At 38.4% G+C, this 17,365-nt stretch overlaps 1 protein-coding gene across 5 annotated transcripts in view; it reads left to right on the forward strand.

Annotated features, from left to right (window-relative positions):
- KLF3 (KLF transcription factor 3) overlaps nt 1–17,365 on the forward strand; it is a 29,414-nt gene that overhangs the window by 7,504 nt on the left and 4,545 nt on the right. For all 5 annotated transcript variants that reach the window (XM_056352014.1, XM_056351990.1, XM_056351997.1 and 2 more), the window contains 4 exons: nt 3,922–4,018; nt 10,931–11,426; nt 11,870–12,020; nt 16,530–16,690. In XM_056352014.1, coding sequence (XP_056207989.1) covers nt 3,962–4,018; nt 10,931–11,426; nt 11,870–12,020; nt 16,530–16,690 — 865 coding nt within the window. In that variant the 5' untranslated portion in view covers nt 3,922–3,961. The remainder of the gene's footprint in view (nt 1–3,921; nt 4,019–10,930; nt 11,427–11,869; nt 12,021–16,529; nt 16,691–17,365) is intronic.

A 17,365-nucleotide genomic window follows, 5' to 3' on the forward strand; every position in this document is an offset into this window, starting at 1 on the left:
CAGGTATTTAATGAGAGTAAAGGCTCTGTGTTAGAGGAGGGCTTTGTAGTTGTTGGATGTGCACAGTCAAAACTGGCCCTCCACCCCACCCTTTCCTTTCATAACAGGTCGGTGGACCTTGAAGGTAGATGTACAGAGCTGCTGGGAGTAGCTGCAATGTGGTTGCCCTTCTCCAGCTGCTCTGCAGTGCAGATGTGTAGTCTGGGTGCATTCTTTTAACGCCTGTGCTCATTTCATCCAGGGTAAATAATCTGTACAAGTCCTTGTCGTCAGAATACGTGTTAAGTACCTTTAAGCTTTCCTTTACTCTTAATACTCTGAAACAGTAAACCATACTGTTAATATTGAGAAGTCTTCAGTCTTGACAAGGCAATGAGCTCTACAGTGAACTTACTTTCTCGAAGGGATACTTTGCTGCATATTGGATTATAAGGGCAGAGTTTGTGTTTTTTCTGGCTTTCTGTCTTCACTGGACTTCAGATAGGAATATACTGAGGAACTTTGCCTGGACTTTACCTTGCACCTGTCCTTATTTGCATACAAAAACCAATTGCTTCATTTGTCTTTCTGAAGTACAGGGTGTGAGCAAAATCTTATCAAAAGCCATGTCCTGTTTGGACAAGTTGGACTGACTTGGCAGAGATCCACAGGGTGGAGTGAATGGGAGGAGGCAAAAAAGTAAAAACTGGGTGGCTTGTTGGCAGAAAAAGGGAGAGCAAAAAAAAAGAGAGGGTGGAATGTTTGCCTACCGGATTGTAGTTAATTATTTAGTTTCAGATTACATGCATTTTAAATTTTTTTAACCCACATAAAAAAGCCCTTTAATGCAAAATAGTTTATCTAATAACGTGAAAGACAAAGGCCTTTATTTTTTAATACACTTAATATGAATATATTGTTGTCTTCTCACTCTTTTTTCCAGGGTACCTCAGGAATGAGAGGCAGTATTTTGATTTTCCAGAAACTAGTTGTATTTACTAAACAATTTGTGGGCTTTCAAACAAGTACATTATGAAATCAGTGTGTAAAGTAGAACCCAACTGTTTTTTCATTCCTCTGTAACAGAAACAGATAAGACTGTTTACCTTCCCTATTGCCCCCTTCTCAAATGTTTAGGAGAAATAGATTTGGAGGTTTTGAGTTAGGAGGCATAACTGTACAAATAGGCTAGGAAAAACTACTGACTTAGAAGTAGCATGCTTTATTTGTGTGTGAGTGTGCATGCACATACGTACTTGCTTGTGAATGTGGTCCAAGCAATCAATTTGGAACATTATTTTTAAATACAAAGAGAATTGTTTTGTGAGTTAATTTGCAGCCTTAGGAAAGTGTCCTTCTGAGCTAAATTGTAAATGCCAGATCCAAAGCTGGTTTATATTGACTATAGCAGCTATATCAGTTTCCACCAAATAAGAATTTGACCCTGTGATCTGGACTGACAGGACCAAGCGTTATATATTAATTAATTTTCCTTTCTTGAAAACTGGTTTCCAGTCACTATCAAATGGGGAGAGCAAACTTACCACTTAAGAGTAACGTGATACAGAGGTGCTCAGTTCCCCTACTATGATGCAGCAATAAAAGTAATGTTTCCCTCTGACTGTACCTGAGAAAGGTTAAGAATCACTTGTCACTTTTTATTCAGTGCAGTACACTTTCTGTTCTCTATGTCAGTCTAATTCCTACACAGTAATTTAGAACCCTCTCAGGAAATGCTCAGATGTGTAGCATGACATGTGAAACGTTTATCAAATGTCTTTCATGCACCTTCTTGTAATAAAAAGTGAAATAAAAGGAATAGCTCTTAAACTGAAGAAAATTCAATTTTATAACAACAATGACAGAGTAGCCTGGAAGCATGACTGCTTACTTAGAACAAACTCTTTCCTTCTCCCTCCACCCCCCACCCCACCCCACCCCCCCAATGTACAGATTGGTGTGTCACTTTAGGTATGCACATACAAACTCAAATTTGAAAGTTTCTGGAAACCTGAAAACAAGTAGTTCCAAATTCTTATACATGAAGTCCAAGAGGCTACATTTTACTGTAAACATTTTTTATGTCTAAAAGTATAACTTTTTTTTTCCTGTTTTCACAATGCATATATATGTGTTGGAACGTGTGTGAGTGTTGCATATGTACACATACATATTTAATGCATAGATATGTGGATGTATTTCTGGGAAGACAGTCTTCTGAAACAGTAGTTCTAGCTATATGAAACGTTAAAAACCTGAAAAAGGTAACCATGGAATGAAAAATAGTATAATTAATAGTCTTCTCACATACCTAAAGTATTTACAAAATTATCACAACTTTTAGCAAATAGTGCCATCTTACACAGCTGCTTCTAAAATAAAACTACATGTTAAGTTTAAACTGGCAATTACATAGAGCTATTGTACTGCTCTTTTTTTCACTTTTTTTGCAAATCGGTTTTGTCAGGCCTTTGACTTTTGTCAGAAGAATTATGAAGAATCTTTATTTTTGATACTTGTTTGTTTCATTATTCAAAATATACACTTGTAATATATTTCTGTAAGTCTTTAAACTTTATTCGTATACCTGAATAATTAATGATAGACTTGAAACAGCTCATGCCGTCTTTCTCTGGAAGCTTTTAACAAATTTTTATCTATAATGGTGCTGGTTATGTGATAGTTAATTGCAAGATTGTTCATTAGCGTAGGTGTATCAGAATTGTTTAAATTTGAGCAGGTACATCTTAACATTTTCATATACATTTCTGGGAGAATTTTCCAGCCACAACTACAAACGTGTTGCTGAGCCTTTAGCCTACTTCCCTGGGGTGAAATCGTCAGCGGGTGTAGTCTGGCTGTATTCGTTTCTTTCCAGCGCCATCTACTGGCCAGAACTGGATTTGTGTGGATTTTTTTGTGTGTGTGCCCTTGTGTCTTAATAGAGGTCATACCACTTTCTGGCAGGGCTGTGAACTCTACGGTGTATGGTCAGAACTGGCTTCTTTAACATTCATCATATAATGTGTAACCTCAAGAGATTTATAAAAAGCATGTCAACATCTAAATGTCATTGAGAACAACTTCCCTTTGCTTTTCTTGGTTTTTACTCTCTACCCATATGGCTTCGCCCAGAAGAGGTATCTCCTCCTTTCCTTCACAGCGTCTTTCCAAGTTGACCGTGGCAAATGCATAGTATGATAATTAAGTTATGGCATGCTTTACACTAAATACTTTTTATCTCAGGCAGTTTGAGATAAGATAGAATTGGACAAGTGAGGTTGAACATTGTAGAAGAAACAACTGAAGCTGCATGGAATACGACCAGATTTTTGAAGTGCTTTTCCATAGTTAGCACACGTTGTTGAATTGTCAGTAAAACTATTATGTCAGGGAAGTAAGTGATGTATTTTTTTATGTTAAGTTATTGCAGCATGTTGAATGTACTTCTACAAATTAGTTCCGGATCTTAATCTTTCTTTTGCATTGATTTCAATGTCACTGTTATAAAAGTTTCAACTTTTCTACGAGGACTCTAGAAAAAGAGATATCTTTTCCTGAGTCAGTTCACTTGTATAAATAAGATTATTCTGAAGTTGTAATGATGATGAGAAATGCCTAGTCTAAACTGTGATGTGTTTACACACTGACAACTAATGAAAATGACAATTCTGTAATCTTGGTATGCCGACATGCACAATAAAAATTCAAATTAACTTTCATTAAAGTGAGCAGATGTCCCTTTGTTTCAGTAGCAATTGGGAAAGAATAGACTTACAATAACTGAAATGTTTAAATGAAGGCCAGTCAAATAATTAGGAAGCTATGTTAGAGATGGATAAATATTCACATTAATTTGATGAAATAGGAAGTTCTCTACAATTCAGAAAGTTGATCAGGGGGTTTCCTGGGGCCTTCTAACACCTTGTCTTTCTCCTGCAGGCCAGGACCTCAGAGGCATCAGAACAGGTGAATAAAAAAGATGCTGATGTTTGACCCAGTCCCTATCAAGCAAGAAGCCATGGAGCCTGTTTCAGTGGTAAGACCCTTAAAATATATTAGCTTTTGTAATGACTCTATAGTTTTTCCACCTTTAAATTCATACCAAGATTTCTCTAAGCTTTGAGCTTAGGAAAGGCTGTGAAACTATATTTTCTTCTTAGGGCAGTGAAATTCACATTCTAGGAAACTTTTTCTGTAGTTGATTAATTTGTTGCCCATAAATGATCTGTCCCATTACCTCTGCTAGTGCTTTCATCCCCAGAGCAGAGGAGAGAACATCCAAGTCCTCCTCAGCCACTGCAGTGCAAATGTAATCTCTGTAGCTCATGCTGTTGATGGAGGTGGATTGAAGTTACGTTGCCAGGCTTCACAGTGAAGTGACAGGAATCTGTGGTTTTGATGTTACATCTTTGAACTAAATGAACAGCTTCTCACTGTCACCTGCACTGTTTCTCTCTCGGTCTTGACAATGTGTGTCCAAGGCTAACTCTGTGCTCTAAACAGCAGAAAATTAATCCCGGCAAAAAAAGCAGTGGTGTTTTTTCTGGATAAGCTGGGTGCATTACCATGTGAACGGATGAGAACCAGGGCAGTGGAGGAGGAATGGGGAAAAAAGGGGAAGGAGAGACCTTTACTTTTCGATTGAGTTAATTTTCTATTAGCTTCATGTATAGGGTCATCTCAGAGAAGAGTCTGATAAGAGCAGCAGGAATGTGTAGTGTGGGGGAGGACAGTGGGAATTGTAATGATTTAGGCTGCCAGGGAAATGGGGCCTTAGGGAGCAGTTTCACGTATACTTCACCTATTCAACTGCAGGCTGCTGCTGTTCAGGTTTTTCTCCCTCCTTTCCAGCTTTGTGTCTCCTTTGTATGACATGAAGCAATTGTGTGGCCGCAGAATGATTTGAATCTTTCGGATCGGCTCATTGAATGGTCAGAATTGCTAACCCACCAAAAATACCCTTATTTTGTCATCAGGTCAGGAAGCTGATGTGACTCATTCTGTGCAGCTGCTCAATGCTAGAGCAAGGGGAGGGGGGAAGAGGAGGGAACAGGACCTCCCCTTTCAGCAGTAGCCTGCAATAAGATCAGATACAAGCATAACATAAAACCACACCTCTAGAAAGGCAGATCAGTTAAAGGGGTGAAGTCAGTGTACATAAATTAGAGTGCATTAAACTCATGCTGCAAATGGTGTATTTCAGTGAAAAGTTTGTTTCCAGGTTTATTTAAAATGTAGAATAATTGTCATCAATTTAAATACATCTGTAAGCAGTCTGATTTCTTTAGTGCTAGTAACAGCTTCTGAGAGTTAAGATTTTAAAATTAAAGTCTGACTTTCATGAGGTTTATTTACTTGGGACCAATGATAGAAATATAACCGATCTATAACTGAGGGTGTGAGTATGAAAAATTCCAATATTTAGGTCAAGAAAGAGCCTTTAGTATTGGCCAATTTCTGTGTCACTTCAGTCACAATTATTGTATAACCTTCTAAAGATCAGTGGTGATTATCTGTGATTACCTAAGGGTATCTAATGATGTCCGTCAAAGGCGGAAAACGGGCTACTTTTACAAGTGTCGTTACACGAATAACAGAAAATCCCTATAGAGATGCGGTGGGCTGTCTTTTGTACACACCTGCCTTCATCTCCCAAAGAAGGTTCTGCAGTGGCTTGGGGTGATGCACATGAGAGACAGCTGTGGGCTTCTGCAAGATGGACAGGGTGGGTCTGTCAACAGACTGACCAGGAGAGGAGTGAGCAGTCTTCCCCAGACCAGCAAGTGAAGGAAAAACTGCAGTGGGTAGAACAAGGGAGCATTTCTGAGCCAAGCCCATTTCAAGACTGTAGTTCCAAATATTGTTTATTCTGTACTGTGTGCTCCTTGCAGAGGAGTGGTACCTTCCATGTATTGGACCTCTGGAGTCACGTTGGGTGTTCTTACAACTCTGTGTCATCACTCTGGCCAGTTGTTAAAGACTGTTCAGAGCATTACCAAACCTGTATGCTTTCCTTTTCATTACTGCATAATGCACCACCCCCCCCCCAAAAAAAAAAAAAAAAAAACCAAACCAAACCAGAAAGGCAGGAAAGGAAAAGCAGAAAGTCAAGAGGAAAGGACATTTTTTGAGTGAGGTTCCCCTTATGGAGATTGCTTTTGCTTCCCTTGGGCTGAGGAGTGTGCATTTCACCTTACGTGCACACACAGGCTGTTCAGCCCCAAGCCTCAAGGTCCTGGCTTCCCCAGCACTTCTTGGTCTTGCAGCTTCCTTGGAGCTCTGCCACCACAGCTCCCCAGCACAAACAGCTCTGGAGACACTTCTAAAGGGACGCATCATGGTGTGGAGAGAACACAGGAAAGGATCGCAGCCACTGAGTCTGTTAAGTTTTCTTGACCTCATCTTGAGGAGGTGGAAGGAAAAAGAAACTGTTAGTGTGACGTTTTGGAACTGCTAAGCATAGCATTCAGTTCACTGTGGGCTGATGTAACTCAGAAATCTAAAATCAGGATTTGTTTCTATTGTATATTTAATTTTTATAGTATCATTAGAGGCCAAACTAAATGAAGCCTCTTAGGAATTAATTTGTTATTTTACCTGAAAATACACTTCCCTTATAGGTATATCCAGATACAAAGTCTGTCTTCAAAGTATCCCGTCAGGTGGAAGAGGGAAGCAAATTTCGGTTTTGATACCCACTGTATTTCAGGGTGTGTGGCCAAAAGGTTTAACTATACTTCTCAGATGACTGAAGCTTGCACCCGCAGTATTTCATCAGTCTACCAGTAGCTTACGCTATTTATTGAATTATTGAGCACATTTTATGATAGTTCTTAATGAACTAGTGATAAAGTCATCTGAGTTGTACCTGAATATTTACTGCAAGGACTTTTTAAACATTCAGACAAACATCAGTTACTGTTTAGTGAAAGAAGTTGCTTTTATATGTGTTACCATCTTACCTGGAATTGAAATAAACAGTTTTTCTCTGCCCTTCCATCAGTCCTCCCCCAAACGACTTGTTTCATCCATTCTGAAGGATAGCTATGTGTCACATGAGGGGTTGAGGTCTTAGGTAGTGTACTGGAATACAAATTTCATGTGGTGAGAATGCTTTTTTGTGTATTAGCTACTATTTGGATTAAATTCTATTCATCGTCTTGTACGATACTAATTTGACAAATAGTGTAAGTAGGTAAGCAGGTTCTTTGCTTGTATCTGTTCTTCAAAGAGGCTGGCTAAATTTTAAAGTTTAATTCATAGACTTACGTAGTTCATAAAGGATTTGGGAAATTGCTTCAAAATCTGTTCACCTGTACAACAAAGAAGGTGTTTCACTGTGGCAGTATAACAGAACTCAGCAGATTATGTAGTGCTTGATAATGTCCCCTTGTGGAAGCAGCAGTCTTCTGGGCAGTGCTAGGTGTTCTTGTGACATATTTGGCCAGTCTTTATTCTTGATAGATTGTCAAGAGGAAAAGCCTGGTGATTCTCTTATTGGATTTCTTAATTTGTGTGAGCCACATGGATATGACTCAAAAATACTTGAAGTTCCTTTGCTTCATTTTCCAGTTTGTTTGTGACTTCAGTGCTCTGGGTTTCGTTATGGACAAACAGCAAGGAAAGGTAAATGGGTTGCTTTGTAAGGCCCAAAGAAGGAAAGTGATCAGTGCAAACATGAAAAAGAGCTAGACGGAGACTGTAACAGAATACAGGTTGAAATACAATCCTGCATCTTTAGAGTGATCTACTGTAGCAACATAACATTCTGCACGGGGAAGTTTAGGAAAGCAGAATTTACAGAAGGGGCAAATTTGTTGGCTTTTTTTCAATCCAAGTCAGATCAAACTCCTGCATACGCTTAATTTCCACAATAGAAATCCAAGGAAAATGTATCTGCTTAAATATTTCAGGCAGACAGAACAATGATATCTACTTTTCCATTGTTCCACCAGGATATTTTGCCTAAGTTCTAGGACAGGTGAGAAAAGACTGCTTTTGCAGGCTATGAAGTACACTCCTGCTTCCTACAGTTGGTGGCATTTAGAAAACCAAATAGAGGTAGTTGGTTGGGTTTTTTTTTAGTTTGCTATTGTTAATGCTCCCCATTTACAGAGAAAGATTGTGAAGTCTTACTCTCCCATCCCATATCCCCCAAGGGGTACTGTCCACTTCCCTGGCAAAGAAAGGGAAAGTGACTTAGCAAATTTGAAAGCAGTGGTTCATATCAATCTAATGGCAATTGTGGTGTCCCAGGGAGCTAGAAATTGAAACTTTGCTGTGCTCTTAAGATACAGGAAGCTTAACTTCAGAATTGGGAGATACATCTGAGTGTGACTTACTGCAAATGAACAGGGTTTTAACCACTTCATTGATAGGGAAGCAAAACCGTTTCCTACCAGTGTCTGACTGACAGCAGATATTCTCCTTTTCATTGTTCTAGCACCCTTTTCAACTCCTTCACTCTTTTTCTTCCCAACACAGATTGTCACACGACATTTTTCTGTCACAAATCTATCTACAGTTCAGATAGAAACAGCAATTAAAATCACAGAAGGATGAAGAGTTTAGAAAAATGATTCAGCTTCCCCAAACTGCCAGAAAAAATAGCTAATGTTAAATCTGTGCCAGTTTAATTACAACAATGGAAACCTTCTATGCAAAATAATGCAAGGCATATGGTGTAAAATACCAATTCCTTAAAATAATAACTTCTTAAAAACATCATTTTCTTCCTAATTCTTGGAGAGTGTTTCTTGGTAGTCTAGGTATATTTGACTTAACTTTTGTAGTTTTCAGTTCTCTGCACATTTTAGTAGGTTTTTTTTCAGCACGCACATACTCCTAGTGTTGCTTAAAGAGTTGAGAGAAGATAACTGTTTATATAGAAAGGTTGCAGCCTGGAGATACTTTGTTCTTTAATAGACTCATTGACTGAAAACATTCCCTAAGATTTTAAATTGCATAGTCTTTTTCTAGTGTTCTTGCAATGGAAGAAATAGCTGTAAGCACTGTAAATGCACTGATGTTTAGTGGTGGAACAGTTACCGTTTGTTGAAGCTGAGTGAGTAGGCTTTGTACTGTAAACCAATAACAGCAATTCTACTGTAAGCCAATAACAGCAATTTTAACTGAAGTACTTCTTATCTCTTACGCGCGTGAATTTTGAATTTTTGCCTATACTCACAACTTGATCAGATGTAGTAGATACTAAATACTGTTAAATATTAAACTCTCAGTATTCAGTGGCCTTCATCACTTAGAATGATAATTTCATTGCTTGGCTTAGCAGTGGTGGTAAATGTATAGAACCTGTTTTAGCCAGCACTGTTTGCGATAATGGCATTGTAATAGAATTTTGAGGAGCCATTTACCATCAAAGATGAACGTTTTTATTGATTGAATTTGTAAGAATAGTCATAGAGAGCATAAATAAAGTTTCAGAGGTTTTAATGTAATATTTACTGTTTGAGGATAAATCACCATTGTGATGCTGCTTTATTTAAGTATTTTATGGAATAGGTGACTCAGCTTTGTTGTTTTATCACAGTGCTATGAATGCAGCAGGAAAATTTAATATTTTCTAAACTCACTGTTTCAAACTAACTGAAAGGAAAAATGTGTCATTTTGCAAAAATGTTAGTTAATGCTCACATTTAAAATCAGCTAATGGGCACTCACAGGGAAGACAGAGTTAAGAAACCAGGAATATGTATTTGCTAGTTTTCATCCCAAGAAAAAAAGGTAATTGAAATGTCATGGAAATGATTGTATAAAAATACATTACTGTTGTACTGCTAATCTGCTTAATTTTCTACCATTCTGAATGTTTTTTAATACCACTCATCAAAATAATTTTGATGCCAAAGAATCAGCAGTTTTTTAATATTGGTGTGAAACAGGCTTAGCCTTAACGTGAAGCTTTACTTAGAATCCAAATTTTACTGAAATTGTATTTCAAAAAGTTTACACCATCTAAGGGCTAAAACACTGTGTGGATTGTATTTTCTATGTCTATCTGCTGTGTTAAAACACCACATTGGTTTCCACTGTAAGTTATCTGTTAGTAAACAACTTCAGTTTTTAACACTTTAATTGCAAAATTGATCTGGATAGTTGTTTTATTAATACGTTATTCTGCAATGAATGTTAATACTTCTTGGTTTACAAAACTTATTTCCACTAAAATGTGTATATCATCATGTTGGTCAAGATTAGCTTAGGGGTTTATATGATCTTGTAATGAGAACTGCTAGCTACCACTGACGGGAATAGTATTTCAACATGCCAACTGTTTATGCTTGTACTAACGTTTCAAAATCAAACTGGCTAGTTAGCTGCTTTATTTCTTAAAAAAAGTTAAGTGTATGTGTGTCTGTGTTTAGAATTTACGTTTTGCACTCTTTGAGTTTCCTACCCATTGCTTATATAGTTGAGCTGTGTATTTTTTATTGTTTGTATGATTGAGATACACAATTTCTTGCTTTAGTGATGATTGTTTTCCAATTACTTAAGCAGTTGATTGGGACCTGTTACTTGCAATTCTGTCTAATTTAACTCCCCTCTTGCTTGACTTCATGATCCTCCATATACAGTTACATGCTGGCCGTAGCACAATGTATCTCCCAGGTCAGTTAAATAACGCACAACTTAGTATGTGAAAAGCAGTTTTTAAGGGAGGAAAAGAGTTGAATAAGCCTTGAGGATTTGTTTTCATCATCTGTTTTACATTGCTTCTGAAACAGTGAATCAGTACTTGAGTAACTGCCTTTGTGTGAAATCTTAGGCTTTATTTAGTTCACTTTTATTTAGAAAGTACATTAAAGTGCTTTCTTGAAACTTTTTCATTTTGCCTCATTTTATTATTTGCCTTTCTTTTTCAGCAGTAATTGTGTGTGTGTTGATTTATTATTTGATTTTCCATATTTTTTCCCACTCCTTCTGACAGTCATACCCGTCCAATTACATGGACCAAATGAAGCCAAACAAATACAGCGTCATTTATTCTACACCAAGTATGTTGCACAATAAATTCTACTCAAACCCTGAAGGACTATCAAATGGAATCCAGATGGAGCCAGTAGACCTTACAGTGAACAAACGGAGCTCACCATCTTCAACTGGAAGTTCTCCTTCCCCCCTAAAGTTTCAGACTGTGCACAGGAGAACTTCACCTGGATTGACTCTGTCCTCACCCAGCTCACCTCTCAGTAAATTCACACCGTCACCCCCAGGAGTACAGCCTATTTCCATGCCAATAACAATCCCACCTGTAATGGCCGCTGCTCTTTCACGCCACGGACTAAGAAGCCCTGGAATACTCCCAGTTATACAGCCGGTTGTGGTCCAGCCAGTTCCTTTTATGTATGCGCCCCATCTTCAGCAGCCCATCATGGTGTCTACAGTTCTTGCAGATGAGATGGAAACTCCAAGTAGCATGCAAGGTTGGTGTTGTCAGGGTTTCTTTTTTATGCCATCCCTCATCCTGGGAAAATAACTGTATATCCAATCACTTTTGTGTTTTTCACATTTTAGGAAATGGGAAATAATTCCTGTTCTTCTGAAATACACAGGCATAGAGTTTACTGTGTAAATATTTTACCAAACTTACTGAGTTCTGATTTATACCTGCATAAAGCTGTTTATCTCCTGAGATTTGGACTGATTAGAATGTTGGACTGATGAAATTTAATTGAATGGGTTTGAATCACAGTTCATCAGGAGATAGACTAAAACTGGAAGATTTTGTATTTTAGCATAAATTGTTGCATTAAGTATAGAGATGGGGGATTTCTTTTAACAATAGATTTTTATATCAATTTTCTATTTCCATAACTCTTGATATTTTTGATGTGTTGTCTTCCCTCTGCTACCCTCCCCCATACAGTGCCTGTTATTGAGTCTTACGAGAAGCCTACATTGAAGAAAACAATCAAAACAGAGCCAGGAAGTGAACCATCAAAGACTGACTTCTATCCTGAACAAATGTCACCTCCAATGATGACCTCATTGTCTCCCCAGCAAGTAATGTTGCAAGAGTAAGTAGCTAACAGTAGTCCCAAGAACAGCAGAAGAATGAAAAGCAGTTCATTGCAGCAGTTACTGATTTTGAGGAGTGGAGTGTTGCTGTGCTTTAGAATATGTGGTAAAATGTAGAAAAACATCCTTTCCCCCCCACTGCTACTGTGAAATGTGATTTCAACTTTTTTTGCCCCCTCTTTAGCAGTACAGGAGTTGATATGTATTTATACATCGCAACCACATGAATCTGCCATTTATATAATACGCTTCTGAAGTAATGCTAGTCCCAATCTTATAATTTACTGAAAGTAGGACTCACAGTAAGCCAGTGATACCTGTTTGTATAAAACCAGCAGCAAACTGTAAAGATACTGTAGAGGCATTTCATACTGATTTCTGTATTTATGTTACCTGAAATACATTTCGTTAAAAATACTCTTGTGACTTTATTTTCTCGGAGGACCTCTTTGTCTTCTAAAAAATTTTGGCTGCTTGGTGGAAGGAATCCCCTCAGGCCTACAAGTTGTGTAGGCCAGTGAAAATTCCATGTTTACCCAGGATGTTGTTCCATGGGTGGCTTTTTTGGCAGCTCAAGTAGTTCCTGAAGCTCACTCTCCTCCCAGCCACCCGTTTCCATCCCAGTACCAACCCATTGTGCTGGTACAGCTGTTACTGGGGCCACTGCATGAACTGGATCACAGATTTAATTGGGTTTAAAAACAGTCCTGTTTGCAGAAGGCAGAGCAAGGGCTAGAAAGAATTGAAGTCTGGGGCAGAAACTTTTTAATTTGGAATATTAAAAATTTCTCAGGAAGTACCTGAGGAGCCATAGGCACCTTTCCATTTCCTGTTTTCCTAGGGAAAATTCTGTCAACTTGCCAAAATCATGGAATGCCCAGAGCCCAGCTTGTCCTTCAGCAGGCGATGCTCTGGGCAGGCTTGCAGGCTGCTGAAGTGACTCTGGTAGGAGCTGAAGTGGGAACTGAGCTAAGCTCATGGTACATGACTTCAGAATCCATTTCTGCCCTTTCTTCCTGCTCACCCATTGCCCTTAGAGGTGTTGTGCGAGACCTCACCTCCTAGAGTGGGGAAGAAGGGCTCAGAGCCAGACTCCCAAAACCCGTGTGTGAGTGCAGGGTGATTAAGAAAGAGAGAGAGAGAGCATCAGACAGGTGGTCTCCTGCATTTCCTTCAGCAGACATCCTCTTCCTCCTGCTCGTGACCGTTACAAGGATAAAAGGCACACTGCAGCTCCTGGGCCAACAACGTTCTGTACAGGCTTCTCTTCTGGGCACCCTTCCTTGTTTTCAAGTCTCTAACCAGCCTACATGCAGCTTCTAGACTGCAGGGTCTTTGCAATGAACTAGTTGCCAGCTAGGTTTTAGAAACTTTATGCTGTTTATTTAAAAATAACCTTATATGTTTTATTATAATAAACATATAATAAAATGGTAAACATCCACGTTTACTAGATGGTTAGTTATCTTCCATAATGGACCTGCTACACAAGGGAGTAAGGTCTGTATGTACTTGGAACTAACTCCTGCTGAGTTAGGACTATCAGATGGTTCAGTTTACTTTTGAGGCCTCTTTAACAAGCGCAAACCAGTAAGTGCTGTTCCTGGCTGATACCACACCCTTCCTCCAGGGCTGAGACTTCTGCAGATTTATCACCTGCATTAGTGATTTGCATTAATTGTTTCCCGATGAGTCCAGTTTTCCGCAGGTAACCCATCCACCAAATAAAGAATTTGGTATAATGTGTAGGTAGTGGTGTTAAAAAAACATTTCAATAGTCCATGTTTCCAAAGCATCTCCTCTGCGCTTGCCCGTGCAGAGCATTATGTTTATGGAGACCCTGTCTTCACATTGTAATGGCTTAAATTGCTTCCGAGCTGTCCTGTAGAGCTGCAGTTCTTGCTCATTTCTAAAGCCAGCCCTTCCAAGTTCACATTCTTCTGTATCCACAGCAAGAAGTCTGTAAATGGTAGCTTTTATCTTTTCATCATTTAAAAAAATAAAACACAAATACAACGCATAGACATGAGTTACAAAATGAGAGACCTAGATCTTTATAAAATTTCCTGTTGTCTCACAGCTTCATCAGTCTGTCTTTCTGTATTATGAGCTATAGTTAGGCAATGATTTGTTACCATATTTCATAGGTTTCAACTGCCCAAAGTGCAGTATTCAGACATAAGCTACACTAAAGGGACATAGGAAATCTTCAGTCTCACTTAAGTGACTGTTTCTGCATCAGTGTTCGGTTTTGGCAGGCGTTATAAATGTATAATGTTGGTGGCATTTCTGTAGGGATTGCTGACCTTTCTAGGATGTCTGATAAGTGACATAACTATGCAGTTATTTCTAAAATCATACATGAGGTAATAATCTCTGACCAAATATAAGAAGCCTCATTAACATTGTATTTTCTTGTGAGTGCAAGTGTCAAAGTCTAAATCACACTGTCAGCATAGTGTCGTCAGTTGGTAAAGAAGAAAAAGCTGTTGAAGTGGCAACATGATTTTTGGAAGGTACTATTTATTAAAGAATGATGCTTAAATGGTTAGACTTGGGTGAATTTGTATCTGGTTGTGTAAAAGGGAATGAAAGAATTAGGGCTTTTATTATCGGCACTTAGTATTTATCACTGCTTAAACCATTTTTTAAAACTTCCATGCCCTATCTGATTATTGATAACATTCTGTAGTCTTGCCAGCCTCCTTTCCTCTAGAGGGAAAATGAGACAGAGAAAAATTCTCAGTGCTTTTTTTTACATGCACTTAGGTTGAAAACCATCACAAACAGTGTGCAGCCAATATCCTTTTTCTCCCTTTTTCCAGATGTTACCATATCCAGGACTAGCCTCCACATATAGGGATTTAAACCAAGTTTGCTTGGTGTCCTAAGCCAGAGCTTCTCCTGTTAATAATAGACTAGTAATATAATAATATATTTTTTTAATATATATAGAATATATAATAATAGACTAATAGTGAAAGACTAGTATGCAACAGCGTTAAAACTGGGCATTGCTTTAGAGGAGCATTTATTTGGAAGCTAAAAGCCTGCCTTTCTTATTTGGGAGCGTGTACATCTGTGTCTAACATCACCATCTGAGGTTTCCTGCCATTACAATATTTTTAGCTAGATTAATGTGTACTTGAAGAGTACATTACTCAATAGTCACAGAAACACCCAAGACAGAGAATTTGGCTCCCAATTTCAAGCTTGTAACTTTTAAAAATTAATAACAGAATTAAATTTTTCCCACATCAGTAATTCCCATCCTGCTGCTGTGGAGAGGAATGGAAAATTTTTTTACTGTTAAACCATGGGAAAGATTTTCTATCTTTAGCACATATCCTTTATTTTGCTGAGAGAAGTAGGTATTCAGTGTTTCTGAAAATTAGGACCTAAAGGAATTTGGTTTAACTTAGTGTTATAAAATGTAATTAAATCAGTAAAGAAATGTGAAATACAGTAACTGAGAAAAAAGTTTATTTCTGTCATGCGGAGGAGCTAGTTTTGCAACAAGGAATGCTAATATCTGCACATACTCAGTTAAAAGCTAAAAAATACATTAAAGCAGTGCTACAGATCTGCTAATGGTTGCAAAATGCAACTTTGTGAGGTTACAAGATTTGTAATGCCACTTAACCTTTTTGACAAACATACTGAATTTCCTTCTCTTAACATCAGCATGGAAGAAAGAATCAAGGTTGTCCCCAGTTCTACAGCAGAAGTGCTGTTCAAACCTAAGCGGCCACAGTTGATGACACCTTTTAAGAAGCTCAGTGTGTTTTCACAAATGTGAATATTTATGGTTTTATTTGTTACATTAAGTCCATATGTAGTTAGTACATGTCTTACCTGTACCGTACCTGTGGGCTTCAAAAGCAAAAAATGATGTTTATGAAGGTGGAGGGACAACTTCAGACATCCTGTGGGTGTGCCACACAGGCTAAACTCTACTTTTAGGAATTGACGTCAGTGGTATAGGGAGGCCGCACCCTCCTGCCAGCACCAAACAGGAAATTCTTAATTATTCTCTAAAGGAGTGGCTGGAACAACAGAGAATAAGTTCTGCTTTGAAACTCTAAAGATACAGTTGCTTTAATGATACGGAATAGCCGTTTCCAATTACAAGTGAATTAGTTACATATGAAGAACAAAAATTGTGAACAAATACAAGAAAAGTGCATTATGAACCCAGAATTTGAGAAATCTCAGTTTGACTGAAAATCAGGAATTTTAAGGGTTTTTTTTCCTTTGTAAGTTTAAAAAAAGCTAGGGAGTAGTAAAAATGGCTACATCATGCCACGAAGTGAGTAAAGATTTAAAAATATTACTGCTAGAATACACAACACTTGGTAAACCCTCTTGAATTTTTCGACATGCATGTAATGTTGTTCTTTCTGCCAAGAGACAGTGGTAGTGAATAAACAGCTTTGTCACGAGTCGTATTAGCTGGGGTTTGCTGTGCTAAATTTTTTTCATTTTTAACATTCGGTTTGACTTTGCAGGAATCACCCTTCAGTTATAGTTCAGCCAGGAAAGAGGCCTTTACCTGTGGAATCTCCAGACACTCAAAGAAAACGCAGAATACATCGATGTGATTACGAAGGCTGCAACAAAGTCTACACTAAAAGCTCCCATCTGAAAGCTCACAGAAGAACCCATACAGGTTTGAGCATTGCTATGCTTTTATTCTGTTGTCTGTGGTAAAATAGTAGGCTAAGCTTTTAGTTTGTGCTAATGGCCAGGTGACCACATGTGTAAATAACTAAATGACAGAAGTTAGATCAGGCATTGTTCTGAAAATAATGAATAGGCTGAGCGAAAGACAGAGGATGTAGCAGGAGAAACCCACAAGAGACTGTAAGGCAAAGCAGGATTACGGTGTATGCTTTACATTCACTGGCTCTTTGCTCATTTTCTGTCCAGTTGCTTGCAGATTACTCATTCTGCACACCCTGTAAACACCAAATCAGTTCAAATTGCACTACCTCACCTCTTACATCACTGTTAAACTTGACTGAGACTTCCATGGGAGTAGCCCATTTGCAAAAGTCTGGACTGTGTGCCAAACACAAACACATCTGCTTCATGTGGACACGCTAACCACTGGTCTGATAGTGCTCTTTTCTGAGTGAATGTTCCAATAAACGTATCCCCATCTCTGTTCTCCACTGCAATGTTCTTCTTGGCATGCTGAATGAATATATGTACATCCAAGCCTTTTACGAAGATAAGAGACACTTCTAGGGTAAAATGGAGCCCAGTTCATGTCTGTCTTACATCAAGCCAGCCATTTACCTGTTGGGCAGCCCAATGGTTTTAAGGAGGAGGAGGATGATCA

Source organism: Falco biarmicus, chromosome 1 (assembly GCF_023638135.1).
Source record: "Falco biarmicus isolate bFalBia1 chromosome 1, bFalBia1.pri, whole genome shotgun sequence".
Classification (NCBI taxonomy): Eukaryota; Metazoa; Chordata; class Aves; order Falconiformes; family Falconidae; genus Falco; species Falco biarmicus.